Source organism: Furipterus horrens, unplaced genomic scaffold (assembly GCF_987537825.1).
Source record: "Furipterus horrens unplaced genomic scaffold, mFurHor1.1.pri manual_scaffold_8, whole genome shotgun sequence".
NCBI classification, from domain to species: domain Eukaryota; kingdom Metazoa; phylum Chordata; class Mammalia; order Chiroptera; family Furipteridae; genus Furipterus; species Furipterus horrens.
Genome location: NW_028327178.1, coordinates 90,589,846 through 90,610,728, shown reverse-complemented (window position 1 = coordinate 90,610,728; position 20,883 = coordinate 90,589,846). Strand labels below are relative to the sequence as shown.

The 20,883-nt window shown below is 56.8% G+C and overlaps 1 protein-coding gene across 1 annotated transcript in view; it reads left to right on the top strand.

Annotated features, from left to right (window-relative positions):
* The first annotated feature begins 4,580 nt into the window (after positions 1-4,580).
* NOL4L (nucleolar protein 4 like) overlaps positions 4,581-20,883 on the top strand; it is a 118,384-nt gene continuing 102,081 nt past the window's right edge. Inside the window, exon 1 of the mRNA XM_090286219.1 lies at positions 4,581-4,901. Within this exon, the coding sequence (XP_090142345.1) occupies positions 4,581-4,901 (321 nt within the window). The remainder of the gene's footprint in view (positions 4,902-20,883) is intronic.

The window sequence follows — 20,883 nt, the reverse complement described above, 5'->3', positions numbered from 1 at the left end:
TTACCGACATTGAAACTGAGGCTGGGAGAAACCAAGGGGCTCATCTAAGATCACTCAATGGCAGAGTCTGTTGGGACGAGCACACTAAATGCTGATAGACTGAGTAATTGGGAGGAGGCTCAGGAGTGTGGTGGAAAATTCTGTAGACCTCAGTCTGAGATGCGCATTTCGAGAGCCAGCTCATTCATTCATTCATTTGCTTGGTTATTCAGAATTATTAAACCTTAGCCCCTGCGCTGGGTACTGGTAGGTATAAGCAACCAGGTAATCATGATATTGTGTGGTCCAAGCTGGGATGGGAAAGGCCCAGGGGTCTGTGGGAACCACTGAAGTCCTTCAACCAAACGGAAGGGTCAGGAAGCCTTTTTTGGTGAGGTGGACCTGGAGCAGCAGGTTGGTGTGGCCAGGAAGACTGCAGAGGGAGATGCTCTGAAATGGGGGATGGCAGTGGCTGCACTAGCCCAGGATGGAGGTGGCACCAGTATCTGGCAGTGAAAACTGCCTCTCTGCAAGGCTCTGGGGCCTCCTCCCAGCCTTTGGTGGACAGGCCACAGTTGGTGCCTGGTCACTCTGCCCTACCCCAGGCCTGGAACTCTGCTCTATCTCAGGCCAGGCTGGGACAACCTCACCTCTGAGTTACAGTCGTTCCTGCTCATCTGGGCCCAGAGTCAGAGTTCAGTGAAAAGCAGGTAATTTAGGCCAAACCAGACAAAGGCCAGATGCTTCACTGATGCCTGTGGCCCTGAGCTTATTCCCTTCTATGGAACTCAGTTTACCCACCTGTAAAGCAGTTTAAACTATACACTCTGCAGACCCTTTATCACTTACTTCTTGAAGTGGACGTGAGCCCTGGGGGTCAGGACGCCTGCTTCAAACCCAGCCTCCATTGGACATCTGAACTAAAGGTTAAAAAAATATATCCAGGGGCTCCACTGACCTATGATTAATGAGGCAACCTACTATGCATGTCCTTTCAGCAGGCTTCTGGGATGGGAAGAAAGGAGGAACAGTTGTCCCCTTAGGATCACGATTGCCCACCCCACCCCCAAGCTGGCATTGTGAGAAGCTTACCTCCCACCCAGCATGCTCTGGGGCAGGACCTCTGCTAAAGGATGCCATTGACATGGACAAGCCAGAGGTCTAGGGATCCATTTCCACAGAAGTGGGGATGGGCTGCAGCAGGCTGTTCTCACTCCCTGATTCGGCCATCTCCACATGGGGCAAGAGGCTGAGATGTGGCTGGTGTAGAGTGAGGTGACACATGGGAGGAGAAACCAAGGCCTCTGACCTGCAAGCCCCTCAACCGCAGACACCTGGGCTACTGTAGCTGACCTCCACTTCTCATATCCTCTCTACTCCTCGGTCTTTCCTCTATTTAAAACTCACCAGTGGCTTCCCACCACATCTAGAATGCAATCCCAAGTTTTCCCCATGGTATTCTGCCTTCCAACCCCTCCTCACTCTAGCCACACTGGCTTACTTTCAGCTTCTGGAAAATGCTAGTCTCTTTCCCATTTCAGGGCCTTTGCACATGCTGTTCCCTCTGCCTCGAACGCTCTTCCCTCATAGCTGGCTCCTTTTCACTTAAGTCATTGCTCAAATCTACCTCCTCAGACGGGTCTGTCCTGATCCCCCTAAGAAAAGCAGTCCATCCCGTCCACTATTTGTTTGCACAGCTCTCCATTTCCTCCATGGTGCTTTCTCCAAGCTGTAATCATTGACAGCTGGTTTGTTCAATGGTCTTTTTCCCAACCCATCGGTTAGCTCCAAGAGGGCAAGGACCTTGGGATCCCATGGCTATATCTCAGCACCTGGTGCATAATGGCTGTTCAAGAAATGTTTCTTGAATGAATGAAACATGAAAAGTATCAACAACACTCACCTTCCTCCTTGAATACTCTGTAGCCTTTATGAAGGAGAAAATGGCATTTATTAGGTATCTGTTATATATAATGCTTTCTCACATATTTTATTTTGCTGAGTCTTTACATCCATGACATGCTGTCCATTGTCCAGAAGATGACGTTGGGGTTCAGTGGCCTGCCTGAGGTCACACAGCAAAGGGTGGACTGATGGGTTCATTCAGTTGGGAGGCATCCAATGGGCATGAAGGGCATGGAGAATGCCATGATAAATGGTGGGTCAGGATGTAATCCCAAGTCTGTTTGACTCTACCCAAAGCCTATGCTTTTTTTCACTATACCACGTGGGCCTTCTGCTACACTAGAACTCAGCCCAAGAATGACAACCAAGTTTTTAGATTCTGAAAGGCAGGGTAAGGCCCAGATTGCATGGAGAGGTGGTCTGACTTAATGGTTATTCAGGTGGGTCTTGGAATTGAACAGACACCTGGGCTCAAATGGGGACTCTACCATCTAGGCAGCAGGGCACCCTTGCTGGAAGTGACCATTAATATTGCTAGGCTAGAGCATCTTTGCTCTCAGGAAGGAAGTCAGCTGTGGGGGTGTCAAGGGGTATATTGGAAAACTCAAGGCATGGGCTTCCAAATCAGGTAGGAGTCCCTGCACCTCTGGAGTTGGGTGGCCTTTGGGTAGTGCCTTCTCCTCTCTGAGCCTCAGTGGTCATCTTTGAAAAATTGGCATGCCAGCATGGAATCAAAAAGAGTTCTTAGGAAGATAAAGAGGAAAAATGGCTGTGGAGTTGTTGGTGTATATAAATAAAGTAACATGGAAATGTAAATTATCTAAAAATAAGTCTATGTGAAATGCAGAGAGAGGTTGGGACTTGGACGACCTATTGGGTTCTTTCTGCACTTATTGGCACCTACTGTGTGCCAGGTGCTGTGCTAGGGCCTGGGCTATAGAAATGAGTCAGACATGGGCCCTAAGCCACCTATCTACTAGGGGAAGGAAGCTAGGCACATACAGTGTTGGGATTCCTCTCATCGGGATGGTAGGGGGAGACTTATAGTGCGATGTGGTGGCAAGAGCCAGACAGACCTGAGCTGAAATCTCCCCTCCTCCCTGCATGACCTTGAACAGGTCAGGCCACGTCTCCAAGCTCCAGGCCTTTATCTATAAAAATGGGCCAGTCCCCTTTACATCTCAGAGTTGCCAGGACATGGCACACTGTAAGTACCAGGATGGGAGACCTTGGGATGGAGGGGGGGGTAGCCATAGTTCCCAGGCAGAAAATGGCCCTACACTGGACACAATTTGAGCCTCAGGTTTGGGCAGTGACTTGCAGCAGAGGCCTGAGGACCTGCGGGCTAGGCCCCAGGGGGCAGCAGGGCAAGAAACATAACAATTCCTCACAACCTGTTAAGAAAGGAGGGCAGAAATTCTGGGAAATTGGCTTGTGCCTTTATTTATGTTGGTAATTTCATTAAGGGGGAGGGGGCTGGCTCTACCCAAGCTAAGTCCTGCCCCAGGAGGAGGTGGATGGCCAGCCACCTGAGTTTAACTCAGCAAGAGATTCTAGGCCAAGGTGCACCCACGAGGACAGAGTATTTTAGGCTGAATTTATGGGTGTGTTGAGTGTTGCCTGAAGCCTTGGTGGGGTTGGCCTGAGTGAGGCATAGGCCAATGTTGATGACTTCCCTGGGGCCTGGGGTTGTCCCAAAGCAGTGGGGCTGGCAGAAGCAAGGCTGGCCAAACTGGGGAATTTGGGGTGAGGCTGAGGGGAGAAAGTTGGGGGACCCCATGGACGGCCGTTCCCCCTAGGGGAACACTGCTCTTCTGTCTCAGGGCTCACACCACAGGTCAGGGCAGTTGCCGCGAGGGAAGGGGCCCTGTGTCGGGCTAAAATCGGGCGGGGACGCTAGTGGCCGAGCAGGGTCTGTGCCCTGCTCCCTGTGAGACTGCCAGGTCCGGTCGGAGCTCGGGCTGGGAGGCTTGGGCCAGGCCTGGCCAGAGGAAACTCAGTCCCTGGACTGAGCACTGCGCGCCTGCGGCTCCTGCCCTCTCAGTGGCTGCGGGCGCGGCAGCCTCCGCGCCCCCAGGGGCCTGGCCGGGGCGGAGGCTGGGCCCCGCGGGCGGGCGCGGGAGGGTGGGGGGGGACGGCGGCGGAGGCTGCGACGCTCTAACAGGTGGGATCCCGCGGCGTGGTGGAGGCGGGAGCGGGAGGAGGAGGAGGAGGAAGAGCGGCGGCAGCGGGAGCCTGAGCAAGAGCAGGCTGAGCCGCGCGAGCTGACAGCCGCCGCCGCCGCCGCCGCCCGCGCCCAGGCTCGGTCTCGCTCTCCGCGCCCGGGGCCGCTCCCCGCCTCCCGCCTCCCCCTGCCGCCCGCGGGGCGGCCCGCCCCCTCTGCACCTCCGGGCCCGGAGCTGCCTCCATCGCTCCTGCATCCCGGCCGGGGGGGAGGAGGAGGCGGAGCAGGAGGCGAGCCGGAGCCGCCGCCGCCAACGCCGCCGCCGCCGCCCGAGCAGGACAGAGCGCGCCGCAGCCCCGTGCGTCCGGCCGCCGCCCGTGCCCATCAGGCAGCCGCGCCGGAGCCACACCGCGGGACAGCCCGGGCCGCGGCGCGCCCCAGCCCGGCCCAGCCCAGCCCAGCCCAGCCCAGTCCCGGCACCGGGCCGCCCGGTGGCCGGCCCGCCCCCGAGGGCGCCGGGCGCGGCGGGAGGATGCCGAAGCCGACGCTGCTGCTGCGCGGGGGCTGGGAGCGCGAGCGCAGTCCCGGGGACTCGGAGCTGGGCCGCCAGTTCCGGGACTGGTGCTTGCGCACCTACGGCGACTCGGCCAAAACCAAGACGGTGACACGCAGCAAATACCAGCGGATCACCGAGGTCCTGCAGGGCGGCGGCGGGACGGGCGCGGGCAGCGGCCCGGCGGCCGGCGAGAAAGGCAAGTTCCAGTTCTGGGTGCGCTCCAAAGGCTTCCGCCTGGGCAGCAGCCGGGAACCCAAGATGGGCCAAGTGGTGTATGTGCCGGTCAAGACGGGCTCGGTGAGTGCGAGCGCGGCGGCCGCGGGCTGGTCCCGCCGCGGGGCTCGGGGCAGGCGGGGGCGGGGTGGGGGTGTGGATGTTGTCCGAACCTGTGTCCCTGAGGCTGTCCGTGTGTCTGGCTCGCCCGGGGCGCACGCGTCCCTGCTCACCCGCCCGCCCCGGCCCGCCCCGGCTGCGCTCCGGGTTCGGGGCGTCCCTGCCCCCCTCTGCGCCGCTGCCCGGGCCGGGGCCGTGCGGAGCGGGCTGTCCCGGGCTGCTCACCCCAGCATGTTCCGTCCTCCTGTCCCCTCCCCCCGCCAGCAGGCGGCTTCTCCGTAGCCCGAACCGCCAACCGCCCCCCCCCCCCGCCGCCGCCCGCCCCAGGGCTGCCTGTCCCGGGCGCCTCGCGCTCCCGCCCCCGGGCCGGCTGGGCGGTGTGTGTGTGTGTGTGTGTGTGTGTGTGCGCGCGCGCGCGTGTGTATGTGTGTGGAGGGTGGTGCCGCGGGAGCGGGGGGCAGGGGCAGCCACGGGACGGGGAGTCCACTCGCCTTCCCAGTGCCCGGGGAAGGGGCCCGCCCGGGCACTGTCTCCCCGACCCCACCCGGGGCTGGCCCGGGGAGGGGCAGCCCGAGCCGCAGCCTGGCGCAGGAGCAGCCTCCCGCGGGTGGGTGGGGCGCCCCCTCCGCCCTCCGGGCCCCAGCTCCCCCTCCCTGGGACGGGGGCGGCCTGACCTATCCATCCCTTCCCCTCCCCCGTCCTCGGGGCCGGCAGGGTCCGGGAGGGGTGGTGTAGGGGAGGGGGTGGGGAACCGCAGCAGCCCGGAGGGAGGAGGCAGGCTCCCGGGCGGGGGCGTCCCCTCCGGCCCGGGGCGCCCTGGAGAGGGCGTGCGGCGCGGGCCCCGCGGCTCCCCCGCCGGGACCTCATTGTTCTGCAGCGGGTGGGGGCTGGGGGGGGCAGCTGTTCCCGGGGCGCTGCTGAGCTTTGAACTTTCCGCCGCGGAGACCCTCCATTAGTGCGTTCAGCCCCTGGCCCGCTCGGGCCGGGCCAGCCTTCCTCCCTGCCCCCCTCACTCCCTCCCTGGCTTCGCCCGGCCGGAGCGAGCGAGCGGGGCCGCCCCGAGCCGGCCTCCCTCCCTCTCTCGCTCTCCTGCTCCCCCCTCTGTGCTCCTCCCCCGTCCGGCCCGCCCGCCCCGCGCTCAGCCCGGTCCCCGGCCAGAGCGGGCTCTTCACACACAATTGATTCGGTCGTTACGAAAAGTGCACTTGTCCCCTCCCCCTCCTCCTCCACCCCCGGCGGCCGCCGGGGCCGGCCCGCGGGGTGAGGGGGCCGCGAGGGAGGGAGGCGGGAGCCAGGGAGCGGATCCGGAGGCGCCTCCCCCCTCGCCCAGGGGACGGGGCTGCAGGCCGCGGGGAGTGGGGAGCCGCGAGCGCGGAGGGCGGGCGGCCCATCTGCGAGGAGCGCTGATAACCGCGCGGCTGCCACTGCGGCCGCCAGCAGCCCATCTGCGCCGCTGCCGCCTCGGGCCGGACCCAGAGCAGAGGGCCAGGCCGGGGGCGCGCCGGGGCCCAATTCCTGACGGGGAAGGCTGGGGCAGTGTCCCACCCAGCGAGAGTCAAGGACCCCCTTGCCCCGAACCTAAATCAGTGCTCTCCCCCAGACCCAGAGCGTCTGGGTCATTGTCCCCTTCCCCGATCGAGTCAGGGACCCATCCCCCAACCTAAATCAGTGCCCGTTTTCCCACGCGAGGAATATGGGTCATTGCCTCTCCCCAGCCTAGGTCAGCCCCTCCCACCCTGCCAGTTCCTACCCCTCTCGTTTCTCCCCTATCTTAGGCTCGTGTCCCTAGCCAAGGGTGGTTTTTGGAGGTCAGTGAGCCACCAGATGGTTGGCTGGGTCTGTGCCCCCTATCTTGGGTCATTGCCCTGAGCCATCTAGGCTTCCCAGATCACTTAGTGCCACCCCCCACCCACCACATCAGGGTTACCCCTCCCTAGGGAGCTGGGAGTTTTGCCCGAGTCTTCGTAGTCTGAGGCAGGAGCCCTTGCTGCACCCACTCCTGGAGTTGGGGGGCAGTGACCCTGAGACTTGGCAGCTGGTTCACTGGTTGGTTCTCTGTGTGGATCGACCTCTCTAGGGAGTGGGTATGATGGAGCAGTGCCTCTAACCCCTTAGCCTCATAGCTGTCTAGTTGGAGCAAGAACACACATGCCCATCCAGGCCACATGCAGAAATCGGGTGGTAGGTCTGGGCCCTTGGTCCGCCAGCCCAGCCAGTCTCTTCATAACCTTCCTGAGGCCCACAGTGACCCGCCCCAGGAGCAGAGGCCTCCCAAGCCTCCCCAACCAATAATAAGCCTTCCCCAGGGGACCACTTGCCTGGGAGGCAGAGAAAGGGGACCCAGGCCTCCCTGCCCAGGCTGCCAGAAGGATGACAAACACAACAGACATGCCCTCCTGTGACAACCCACCCCTCGAGCTCTCCATGCCCGCCTGCCTGGCCTGCTGGTCCCCAGAGAGCCTGTTAGTTACCTGCCACTTGCCCAGCCAACCGGAGCCAGCGGCAGGAGCTGCCCCTAGTCTTGCCAACCCCATCTTCAAGCACCTTCCTGGGGCTCGGTTATTATTTTTACATTTCCATTTTCCTTTTCACTGATCTAAGAGGAATGAATCCTGCTGGGAATTCAGGGGCAGCCATTGGCTCTTCCTGGGAGGGGCTGAATGGGACCTTCTTTGAAAGGGACATTCCCCACCTTCACTGGCCTACACACACACACACACACACACACACACACACACACACACACACACACTCACACACTCACAGTCACACACACTTAAAGTTACCATTGCCTCTGGTGGCAGTTGGGAGAGATCCTTTAGTTTTGTCCTGGGTGGGTTTTATGAAGGTCATTGGGCCATAAACCTTTGTCCAAGGCATTTGTTTAGCACCCACAGGCCTTGTGGGGGGGATGGGGGGCACTGGGACTTTGGGATGGGTTGGACTCTGTGCCTTCTCCTGGGGCACCCAGCTGGTGCGGGAGGTGGGAAGTGGAGAGGATATGATCAGGAAGCCAAGCAAAACAGTTTCAGGAGAGAGGAGGTGTGGGAGTTTGGTCATCCAGCAGCTGAACAAGGGTCCCCTGCATGGGCTCAGGCCCCAAGGGTAGCTGTGGTGTGTCTTCTGTCTTCCATGTTGCTCCCCTCTCCATGGGCCCCCTTTCCTCCTCCCACAGCCATATGTGGCGTTGTGGTCGGGGCCCTTCCCTGAGTCCCGGCCAGCAGCGGGTCGATGATCTGACACCACTTGTCCTGTCCCATCTGGCCCTGAGCTTTTCTGGGTGTGTGTGACAAAGGCTTAATCTGTCCGGACCGGCCGAGGGCTGAGAGGAGGGCAAGGGGAATTACACTCTGCCTGGGCCTCCTGCAGCTGGGGCCCTGGTGGGGGGCGGGGCAGGGCGGGGGTCGAGCAGAAGCCTGGGCGTGGGGGGGTAGGGGGAGAGGCAAGTTGGTCTTCAGTTTGCAGGTTGTCACAGGAAATAGAAGTGGAGGCGGAGGGCTGAGGGGAGGAGGGCGGAGTCCTCTGCACTGGGCACAGGGTGCTCATGGGGATAAGATCTTTTTATGACAAGAGCCAGCCAGGCCTCCTGGCTGGGCAGAGCCTGGGTAGGATTTATTATTTCTTGTGTTTGGACTGCTCTGGTCTCCATGGCCTGCCAAGCAGGGGAAGCAAACCCCTTTGCAGGCAAGACCCTAATTCCGTTCCAGTGTCAGCCACAAAGTGAACCAACCCCCTTTCCTCTTCCTCTGGTCTCTCAGAATGGGACTACCCCAGGGCCTGCAAGGGACACAGGTTATGTCTGGGGTGGGGCCCTGGGCCATCTGTCATCTCCCTGGACCGGAGAGCCCTAGGGCTTTCTTGGAGAAAGATGTTCTCAGCCCAACTCTACCATCTTCCAGATGGGAAAACTGAGGCCCTCAAGAGAGGAAGTTTCTGTTGCTAGGGAGCCAGAACTGGAACACAGATCTCTCTGCTCCACTGTGGCTTCTCTGTGGCCCATCACATGCCAGGATCCCCCCCCACCCAATTAGAGCCCCATTCCCTGAGGGGAAACTCCAGATTGCCAAACTCCATTCTCAACACCAGGCTCTTGCAAGCTGGACCCCAGGTGTTCTGCTGACCAAATTGACTAATGGTGGTCTTTTCCCAGTTTGTAGACAACGTTCATTTAGTGGAGAGCATTTTCACAGTCTTCAGTCTTTCTCCCCAGAGCTTTTGTGTAAACCTTTGGCACCTGCGGCCGCTGGTCTGGGCGGGAAATGGCCTCTGACTTAGCAAAGTGTAATATATTCTGTGACCTTCGATTGAATACCTTAATATTTCCTTCTTTTCTTCAAATTATCACCACAGTGACCCTTTCTGAGTTACTGCTCTGTGCCCATCACTGTGCTGAGACGCTGAGAAGCTGTGACTTACAGAATTCTCACAGCAGCCCAGATCAGTGCTGTTATTGTTGCCATCCTTCAGCTGAGTAAACTGAGGCTTAGGGAGGCTTAGAACTCCGAGCTTGTGTACTGCCTTCACACGTGTCCATCGGACCCTGTCTGAGGTGTCATGCATCCTGACCCAATTTGAAAGCCTAGGTTCATGACAAGCTTTTAGTCCATTACACTTTAATCTGAAGGAGTTTAGAAGAATCCCTCTGGTCAACATGTCTGTAATCATAGCCAGCTGCTTCAGGCAGGATTGGCTCTGTGTGAGGAGGTGTCTGAGGGCTTTGCTGGGGTTCACTAGGATGGGTATGGGGTAAGAAGAAGGGAGGAGGCTTCTGTTGTCCGGGGTCCTGCGGGACTTCGGGGAGAAGGTTGAGAATGGCGTCTGGCATGAACCCCATTTGGGTTTCTCATGGCAGACGTGGGCTATTTTGTTAATTAAGCCTCAGTAATTCTGGTGAATATGGTCTTGGGGATTTGGGGACTGTATTTTGGAGCTTGGGTGATGCTGGAGGATCAGGTTCTGCCTTCCTGGGACCTCCCTTCTGGGTCCTGGGTCACTGGCTGCTGGAAGTGGAGACAGCATGCTCCCTTCTCCTTTGGGTCGGACCTGGCATGAACATCCTCTTCCTCATGGTCCCCTGTGGGCAGCCTTCCCATCCCTGAGTATCTGGGAACCAGAAAGCCCATCTGGTGTCTTAAAAATGCTTCTGGGAGGACTGGGGCTTAGGAAGTCTGTGGCTTGGGGTGCCCAGGGACAGAGTGACGTGGCCTCAGGCAAATCTGGGTTTCTTCAAGCCAGCTCTTACCTTGGGGGTGGGGGGATTGAGTACTGTGCACGTGTGTGTGAACTCGTGGTAGAGCATGTGTGTGCACGTGGGTGCTGTGTGCATGTGCGGGCAGAAGTGTGACTGTGCGGGCGTGAGTGTGCATGTGCCTGTCCATGTGCAGGGTGGGGATGCTGTGTGCCTGGGGCAGTGTGTGTGTGTGTGTGTGTGTGTGTGTGTGTGTACAGGTGGAGGGGAGACTGTGCTTGTGAATGTGTGTGATTGTGAACGTCTGCATTGGCAGATGTGTAAGCACCTGGGGTGTGGGCATTGGCAGACCATGAGTGTAACTGTGTGTGCATGCACACATGTTCGGGATCCTATTGAAAAAACCCCATTAGTCTGGCAGTATCATGTTGACAGGGGTGTCCTTCATCATAACACAGCCAGCCTGAGCTGCTGCCCTGGCCGCTGCTGCCCCTGGGGTCTCAGCAGCTGCTGAAGCCAAGTGCGAGGGAGGAAGTGGAGAGAGGACAGTGGCCCAGGCACCCCCCTGTTCCTAGCCTTATTCCTCTTCCTCCCCTACACCCTGCCCTACAAGGCAGGGAAAAGCTTGTGACCTTTGCCATGGTGGCACTTAGTAAGCCCAAAGCCAGGCACCTTGGGGCGGGGGTGGGGTGGGGGATGTCCCTCTGGGAGAGAGGGCCAGGACCTGTGGCATCCCAGCTCAGCTACTTCCTTGCATGTGCTTGACCTCTCCAAGTCTCAGTTTTCTCATCTGGAAAACGGGCTCCAAAGCCCCACTCCCAGGAGACTTGGCAAACTGGAAAAGGCTCTACTGTCATTTGAGGAAGTCACTCTGCTTACTTGTGTCAGAACAGGCCTGGCCCCTGGCCCCTGAAGCAAGAGAGGGAGCAGAAGGAAGCTGGGTGCGGGCCCACCAAGACAGGCAGCTTATTAGAACAAGGGCCCCTGAGTCTGCTCTTTGTCCTGGCCCAGTTAGACATAGAGGGGAGGTCAAGGGCTTGGGGTTTCAAGCTGCAGGGCCCTGGTTTCAAATCCCAGCTCTGCCCTTTTACCAATTTCACCTTAGTGTTTGCATCAGTAAAATGGAGCTCATAATCCTGTCTCCTTCATAGGACAGGTGTGAAGCATGGGTGTGAAGATGAATGTGTGAATGCATATAGAGCCTGAGGCATGTAAATAAGAAGTCCTAGGACATGTTAGCTGCTCTGTGATCTCACTGAGCCTCACTTTTCTCATCTGGAAAATGGGGGTGGTGATTAAAGGCATCGTGGATATTAAATGGGACAGTGGAAATAAAGTACCCAGCAAAGTTCCCGGCACGTAGTAAGTGGGCAGCAACTGTTAGTTCACTAGAGATTGTGTCTCAGTCACTTCTTTATCTTCAATGCCATTGGGAGCCTGGTTGATGTTGTACTGAATTGCACAGAACCGCAGGGTAGTCTTGGTGAAGAACACAGGTTTGGCATAAGCCCCAGAGCTGGGGACATGAAGGCTCAGGGTCTCTCTCTGCCCTCGCTGGCTCCTGCCCTGCTCTGAGCCTCAGTTTCCCTAGTTACTGCACAGGGAAGTCTCCTGTGATTCCTTCTGTCTCCGGATCCCTTTCTGGTGCTGGAGGTGCCAGATCCCAGAGGTCAGGGTGCTACAGGGAAGAGGGTGGGGGCTTTACCAAGGTCTCTAGTCACTCGCCAGGTAGAAAGGTAGAAGGATAAGCCTCCTGGAGGCCTCTCACCCACACACCCATTCCCACCCCTGCCCCAGTACCTGCCCAGAAACCTGAGCTCTGGCCTCTGGGATCTTACAGAGAACACAGTGAGGCCGTTGTAACGATGACCTCCCTTGGACAGGGGTCTGAGCACATCTCCCATGTTTTCAAGCCCCTGACATGTGCCAGACACTTTTATTTCATTTACTGCCCCCTGGATTCTGTGAGGTAGATGAGAGAACCTGGGAGGGCGTGGGTTCCATGGCTGTTGAACACTCTACACCCCAGGCCGTGGAGGCAGGGGTCCACAGGTGCCGCAGCCCACCTCCCCACCCCAGCCTCGTGACCCCCCCCCCCCCTCATCTGAGGGCACTCCACAAAGGCTTCACAGAGCTCAAAGCAGTCCTCCCACTGGCCCAGACCCAGCCTGGTGGAAGACAGATGCCGCCCCTCCCCCTTGCCCCTTCCCTTCTCATCTCAACTGCAGCCTGGGCAGGCTGCCCAGGGTAGGGGGGAGAGGGGAGTTGGGAGGCTGGGCCTGTCCTCTCCCCACAAGGTCGTCGACCCCTCAGCTTCCAGTCCTCTTGGCCACCCTGGGACATGGGGCCTCTCAGCTGCAGATGGGGAAACTAGGGTTGAAAGTGGAGAGAACTCACTCACGGTCCCGCAGAGCACCAGTGCTGGGTGTGTGCTCATCTGGGCCATTCATTCATTCACTCGCTCACTCATTTGCATCTTCCACCGTCCTCCCCATCACAGCAGTTCCATCCTTCTTTCGCTCCGGTCATGCCTCGAGTCATTTCTGACTTTTTTCTCTTACCAACTGCACAGCCTCATCCAACCATTTTCAAATTTGTCGATTCTACCTTCTAAGTACATCTCACATTTCACCCTCTCACCACCGCCACTGCCACTGTCACCAGCCTTGTCCACGCCAGGAGATGCATCCACGTCCCCACTAGGCTTCCTGTGTCCACTCTAGCCCCACTGTAATCACCTCTGTAATACAGATGAAACTTCGCAAAACGCAAATCGGATTCTTTGCCTCCTTTGCTCAGAACCCTGCAAGGCTCCTCTCTCACTCAAAGCAAGAGCCAAAGTCTTTCCCGGAGCCTACAAGGCCCTGCCTAATCTGGCCCTGGCTGCCTGCCCCCTTCACCTCCTTTCTCTCTCTCCTTGCTCATTCAGGCTCAGCCACACTGGCCTCCTTGTTATCCTGCAAACCGCCAAACACAATCCTGCCCCAGGGTCCTTGCACTGGTTATTCTGCCAGCCTGGAACACTCTCCCCTAGATCTCTACCTGGCCGGGGTCTTTGCTCAAATGTTACCTCCTCCCTGATCACCTAGTCAAGACCACCTTAGGTAGCTTGGACCTTTCCCATCCACCCTTTTGTACTTAATTTTTCTCCTTTGCCCTTATCAACCTCTGATATCAGATAGATAGGTAGATAGATATAAATATTTTTACTAGTTTCTGTGTTTAGTACAGTATGTTTATTTCCACAAGGCTATGAGCTCCATCAGGGCAGACCTGTCTGTTTTGTTCACTCCTGTAGCCCCGAGGCCCAGAATAGCGCCTGCCCCTAGGGGGCTCCCTACTGGGGTGGGGTGGAGGGAACAGCAGTGCCAGCAGCTGTCTCAGAGCTGGAGTCTGAACCATTCATCCAGTTTCGCACTCAGAGGGCCTCAGGAGCCCCAGGGCCCACACTCATCCTCCTGCTCTAGGGTGTCCAGGGAGTCGTCTGGGAGGTGACATTTGAGCTGGACCTTGAGGGCCAAAACAAATTTGTCAGCAAGAGCAGAGCAGGGGCAGCTCATGCCATGGAGTGGAAATGCGAACAAGGGCTGGGACGTGGGACAGGTTCAGGCCGCGTTCCTGGAGAAGCCTGTTCTGTGGTACATTTTAAATGGGGTAGGGGTGGGTAACTGGTTAGATCAGCCTGGGAACCGCTGTGGGATACAGAAGAAATGAGCTGGTGAAATTGGTTCCAGCCAGATGGAAGAGAAGGATCTGGAAAGCCATTCAAAGGAGCTCATGTGTCGTCATCAAGGAGAGCAAGGAGTTCACAGGGGGTAGGAGGGGTTAAGTAGAGGGGAGATAAGGTCAGATATGGATTTTAGAAGAAATCTTCAAAATGCTGTGGCAAGAGGGAGATGTGTTCCAGAGCAGAGACAGGAGGCTGAGGAATAGGTGCAGAGAGAGGCCAGATGCAGAAGCTGGCGACAGAGCTGGGACCCAAATGCAGGTCTGTGGCTGGCCATGTCACCCTCTGGCCTTCCTGGTGGTTGCTCTGCCTGGCAGAGCCCCTGTTGCCTGGGCAGACCACTCTCCACACCCCCACGAAAACGAGAACCCCAGTTTAAGCCTTTCACATCATTCTCCACCTTGGGATGAAGAGAAGGGGCTGGTTTCCTCATAGGACAAGAGGTTGAGTGACTAGGCCTGGGTAACCTGGGAGGTGGGAGGCTAAAAAGGCTCAAGGGTCATGGTTGACCCTGTATTCTTGGGTGGAAAGAGAGGTGTTTATGACATCGTAACTGTAGACAGATGCACAGGTCTGGGCTGAAGGCATAGGGGCAGGGTTCAGTGGGCAAAATCCAGGTGCCACCCTCCAGGCTGGTAGGGTGTGGTATGGGAGAGCCTGGAGGGGACCCGGTGACTCAGGCCTCCAGGGGGCGGCTCGGGAGTCGTCATGTTCCTGGGGCCCCCTTCCCAGCTTGGAACCTTTCCCACCCTGGCTGGGACCTGATGCAGGCTCCTGGGAGGCCTGTGCTTGGGTGGATGACTCACAGTTTTCTCAACATCCCTGGGCAGAGGAAATGTTCAAGGAGACATGGGCCCTTCTTTTGGCAGACCAGGCCCTGACTGGATGCTGGTGGGTCGAAGAAAAAAGCACTCGGGCCTCGAGCTTGTCTGGGAGCATCCTGAGGGAGTGTCTCCAAGAGTCCCTGGCTTCACAATCTTGCATAGTCCTCAGTCACCCTGGGAGGCCATTATGACCCCCTTCTACAGGTTAGCAAACTGAGGCACAGCCTCTGCTAGGCACCCAGCTAAGGACCTACTTGGTGCTTCAGTTCCTTCATCTAAAAAATGGATCTGATGATTGTCCTATCCCTACAGGGTTGTTGGGAAAACCAAAGGAGAGGATTATGGGAAGTGCTTAAACAGTGGGGTTGTCATTTTTGTGGGGGCGTGGAGGGGGGTCTGCCCAGTCAACAGGGCCTCTGCCAGGTAGAGCAGCCATGGGAAAGGAAGGCCAGAGGGTGACATGACCAACAACAGACCCACATTTGAATCCCAGCTCTGCCACCAGCTTCCTGGTTCTGGGCAAATGGCTTGCCTGCTCTGATCCCCTGGCCCATTCTGTGTAAGTGGGGATCACTCACCTGCTGTGGGGTGCCTGGGAAGATGGCATAAAACCAAGCTGGCGAGGCAGGCCACAGAGAAGGATCCCCTCCCCACTGGTTAGGAGACCCTGTGTGGGGTGATAGGAAAGCCTGGGCCAAGGTGGGGAGAGGAGACTTCAGGCTGGGAAGCTATGTGGGGATCGGGCCTCCCTGGGAGACCGGGAGGCTGAGACAGGAGCAGGCTGGGGGGCAAAGGGTTTGATGTCGAAGGTGAGGATCCTGCACGTCTGCAGAGCAGGAGGGGAGTACGGAGGCAGAGGCTGGGTCCAGGCTCAGCCATTTACTGATGTGCAATCTCGGGCAAGTCTCTTCTTCACTCTGAGCCTATTTCCTCATCTGTAAGATGGGACTGTAATAGTTGTGGCTTCACTTATATCCTCCTTGTATTCTATATTCTATATATATACTACTGTAATCTGTAGTGTAGAAGCAGCTGTACTAGGGTGTGGACACATAGTCAAGCTCTCAAGAAAATGAAGCTATAATTAAGATTAGAATGAGGATTGTGATCAAATCAGTAACTCTAGAATCTATCACAAGGCCATGTGGAGCAGTGCTGCTGACTTGGGCTTTGGAGCTCAGACCGGTCCTGGGTTTGAACTGAGCTCCACAACTCACTAGCTGGATGACCTTGAAACAAGTAGTTTTTCCTTCCTGGGCCTCAGTTTCTTCCTCCATAAAATAGGCTCAGTATGAGTATTTCCCATCACACAGGGTTGCTACGAGGATGTGAAGAGATTCCATGTCGGTTGTTTAACACAGGAAACAGAAGTGTTCTCTGCTTGTGCCTGTGCTGTGACCAGTGGCATTAGATCTAAGGATGCAGAGTCTGGGCAGGACCAGGGGACACTGGAGCAGAGAACTGCAGAAGGGGCAGTGGACAGAGGTAGAAGAGAATGAAGGAGGGGTATGTGCAGGAAAACTGGAGGGGAAGGCTTCCAGGAGGAGGGGTAGTCAGCTGGGTCTGTTCCCGAGGATTGACAGACCTGTGCCCCCCAGATCTGGATGAGAGAAGATCTTGGTGGAAGCCAGGGGGCAGAGAGAAGGCACTGAGTCAAACAGGTGGGAAGGAGAGGCCAGAAGTCAGGCTGGTCCAATCAGAAGTTGGCTGTAAGGGAGGGAGGGCAAGGGGGAACTGGGCTTCAGGGTCCAGGCTGCCCATTATGGGACTACAAGTGGACATTCTTTCTGGCAGAGAGAGCCCTGGGTTCAAATCCTGCCTTACCGACCAGCTGTGAAAAACCATGGACACACTTCAACCTCTCTGAGGCTCCATTTCCACATCTGTAAAATGGGGATAATAGTATCAATTATGTTTTAGGGTTGTTGTGCGGATAATCTGACATACATAAAGCACTCAGTCAATGCCTGCTACCAAGTGAAAATGACAGTCATGACACAGCTAGTATTTGTTGAATGCTTACGAAGTGCCAGGCGCTCTGCTAAATCCTTTACGCCTATGACTCCATATGACTGTTCAAACATGGTTATCATTATGGTCCTCATCTTGCTGATGAGAATGTTGAGGCTCAGAGAGGTTAAGTAACATGCCCAAGGTCACATAGCTGGTAAGAACCAGAACAGGGACTTGAGCCCATGCAGCAGAGAAGTGTGTCCTCGGCTCCCTAAATCACCCAGCCTCTTGAGAGCAAGGCTCAGACCCGGGGGTCCCCTCTCAGATCTTGGACAATGGCTCTTCCCAGGATGGGGAGGCAGGCATGGGTCTGTCTGGCAGACAGTGCTGACAGTGGGACATGTTGCTTAGGCACAAACAGGATCTACTGGTGGGGTTGACGCTCGGGGATCACCAAGGGATTCTATGATTAAGGGAAGGCCAGGGAGTGGTGTAGAGCCCCACAGCCAGCCAGCCCCACTTCAGCTGATACTGGGGGAACCTTGTGCCCACCTTCATGAGACAAGGCTCAGCCTTACACCCAGGCCACAGCCAGCTGCCAGCAGTCCCAAAAAGAGTTGGGTGGTCAGTGCCTGCTCTGCATGGCACTGATGGGGCTCAGGGCAGGAAGAGGGTGCCACAGAAGCTGGGGAGGAACTAGGGAGGGCACTTATGAAGAGGGGAGATATGAAATGAGAGAGGAGGGGAGATAGGGCCTCCCAAGATGGGGCAAGAGGCACTGTGGACAAAGGAACACAAAGGAGCACAGAGGTTTGTTTTCAAGGTAACACATATGACTTAAAGCCACAACAACCACAAAATAGCAGCCCCAAGGGGGGTGAGAACTGCCCAGACCACCCATCCCCCTCCACCTAGGTCCTCTGTCAGAGGGGGTTCAGGGTTCAGTCCTTTATGTGTCAACCCCTCCCTGATATACATGGCCCTGGAGCTGGGCTGTCTGGGTTTGAATCCGGAATCCTTCATATACTTGCTGTGTGACTCACTCAACTTACTCAACTTCTCTGTGCTTCAGTTGCTGCATTTAGATAGTGGGGGTAATGATAGGACCCGCTTCTCTGGGTCATTGTGAGAATCAAGGGCTTCTAAAGCCTAGCAGAGGGCAGGGCCCTTGGTTAAGTGCTCTGTGCACACTGCCCCTTGTTACTGTTCCTGTGATTACTGTTGTGCATGTGTCCAGCCCTGCTTGCAGGTCCTAAAGCTCATTTTTTGTGGCTTCTGCCCTTTTAGGCAGAGGTAAGAGGTCAGCCTGTAGGTCAGCCCAGTGACCCCGGATCTTGAGACAGGTCTTTGGTATGGAGGGGTTTTTGATCATCAGCTGAGCCCCAGGAATTAGCCACTGCCTTGTCCAAGGCTCCTGACGTGGGGACTCAATCTGCTGGCCCTTTGTGGTGTTTTGGGGGCACAGGTAAGAGAGACTGAGCCTGGGGCCTGGCTCATGGTAAGGCTCTGTGAAGTGCAGCAGTTGCAATTATTTTAAGGAACTTGGACTAACAGGAGAAATTACCAGCAAACAATAGAAGGCTGCTGGCCATCCCTTCATTCACTGATTCGTTCAGCAAACTTTTGTTGGCACCTGCTCTGTATCAGGTCCTGCTCATACACGTCACAAAGATGTACTGAGCACCTGCTCTGGTAGCAGTGGTGAATAGGACACACTTGATCTCTGCCCCTCCAGAGCTGGGGGTCCCAGGTCCCCCACTGGCTGGTGGTCAGGGCACACTAGGGCCTGAGCGCCATCCAGCTAGTTGGCTCAGGCAGCCTGGCCCTTGTCTAGTTGTGCCAGGCTTGCTGAGCTCAAGGGGCCGGTTCTGCCCGGGCTCCCCAAGCTAGCTCTGCTACCCCCAGGTCCAGCTCCTCTGAGTCCCCCTTTCTCAGGGAAGTAGGACTCTGGGGGTGTGGGGAGTACAGGGCCCTTCCCATTAACTCCCCTCTCACCCCAGTTCTTGTCAATTCCTCCCCAGCAATAACACTCATTGTCCTTTCTCCTACTTTCTTCCCTTTTCACACAGCTGCCAAAGTGGTGTGTTAAAAAGTAAACCTGACCATATTCCTTCTCTGCTCAAAACCTTCTAGTGTATCCCCATTACCCCCTGAGAAAAAGCCACCAAGGCCCATGAGGCTCAGCTCTGGTCCCTCTCTCCACTTTCTGGGCTCCTGCTCACTGCCCTTCAGCCTTATTGGCCTCCAGGCCTGCTCCCCCAGCCCTCACTGGGCCTTGGTGAAATGTCACCTCCTCTGTGAGGCCTTCCCTGACTGCCTTTTAAAAATGCCCATCATTCTCAACCCTTTACTCTAACTTAAGAGCCCTATCAACCTCTGACAAAACTGTGATTTTGTATGTGTTCCTCATGGGTTCCACGAGGACAGGGATATTTACTGTCTTGCTAACGGCTGTGTTCCCAGCACCTGGGGCATAGTAGGCAGTCAGTAAATATTTATTCAATGAATGCCTCAAGCCTTTCCATTCTCCTTTTTGTGCCTCCATTTCCTCCTCTGAAAAATGGAGGCTCAGGGCTATTATGGGGATTACATGAGGGCTGTCTGACCTGTCCACCAAACAGGCACCTCTAGTCCGAAGGCTGAGAGAGCCAGAGGAGGCTGGTAGGTCAGCAGGTGGTTACAAAGGCCCCAAGCCCCTCGCAGAAGCAGCTGGACTCATTCCTGGCCAGATAGGAAGCCCAGGCAGGGCAGGGACACGGCTGTGGGAAGATGGGAAGAGAAGCTGGCTTGAAGGGAGCCCTGGGGCTGGGGAGATATGGTTAGGAGGTCCCTTAATGGGGCCTCAGAAAGCCCGATCTCAGGCAGTGAGAGCTGTGAGTATTGCAGAGCAGGGGAACACAGGGGTGGAGGCATTTAGAGGCTGAGTCTGGTCCATTGTGCGCAGAGCAGAGACTGGAGTCTGAGGCTCAGGGAGGCTCTAGGTCCTAGGGCACAACAGCGCAAATGGGGGCAGAAGCTGGAAAACTGAGGTGGAGAGGGCTGGGAATCCAAAGGACTGGATCTAACATTCCCCTTCTCCTCCTGTCAGCTGCTTTGTTCTCCATAAAAGTCTCTTAATCATTCATTCATTAATTCATTCAATCATCTATTCCTTCAACAACTTGACGAGAGCTTTCTAGCATACAGTGGTGAGCCCCACAGATGCGGGGTGTGAGGAGTGCAGGTCCTTTTCTACCATGTGGGGTAGAGCTCAGGATGTACTGTGAGGGACAGATGCTATGGGACATGGTGATGGTGGTGGTGGTGGTAATGATGGTAATTACGGTAGTGACAGTGATGACGATGGTAATTGTGATAGTAGTGATGGTGGTGGTGGTGGTGGTAGTGATGATGGGGATGGCGATGATGGTAATTACAGTAGTGACGGTGATGACGATGGTAATTGTGATGGTGATGGTGATGATGATGGTGGTGGTCATGGTGGTGGTGGTGGTGTGTCAGCTCACATTTATTGAGTGCTCACTAGGTGCTGGGCCTGCTCTAAGTGCTTCCTGTGTGTTTGCACAATGGGCTCCTGCAACAACCCTGTGAACCACTGAGATCTTAAGCAACTTACCCGAAACCCTCCTGTGAGCGAAGGGCAGCACCCGGATGTGAGCCCAGGCCGGCTGGCTGACCAGCAGCTGAGCCCGCCTCTGGCCACCTGCCACTTCAGCTGCAGCTCCCTCCCTCAGGTCCCTTTTTTGCCTCGTGGACCCCGCATGGGGCCCAGTGCAGGGGCAAGTGCATGAGTCTGACTTGCCTGGGCACGGTTTGAAGTCTGGCATTGCCCCAGCAAGCCTGGGCGATTGGCGCCCTCACTCCTCTGCCCTGAGAACCACCCTCCAGGGAGGTGACCAGCAAGGCAAGGAACCATCACCCACACTGTGGCAGTGGAGGCTGCCAGGGGGAGATCCCATTTTCTAAATCAGGATGCAAGAAAGAAAAGAAGGTGCTATTCTGAGCCCTGCCTCTGGCATCTGGGATGGGAGGGGGGGCAAGTGGGGAGCCAGGGTCTCCTAGATGGACAGCTGTACACACCGCCCCCCTTGCTGCTTCCCTTACACAAGCCCTGGGAAGGGGCTGCTCTCCCACCCCCCAACCCCCTGCTGACACCCATGCCTCTGGAAAGGGGAGGGAGGCAGGATCCAGGATCCTGCTCCCCCAGTTCTAGCAGACCCAAGCAGATCCTGTGCCAGTGAAGGGAGGAGACAG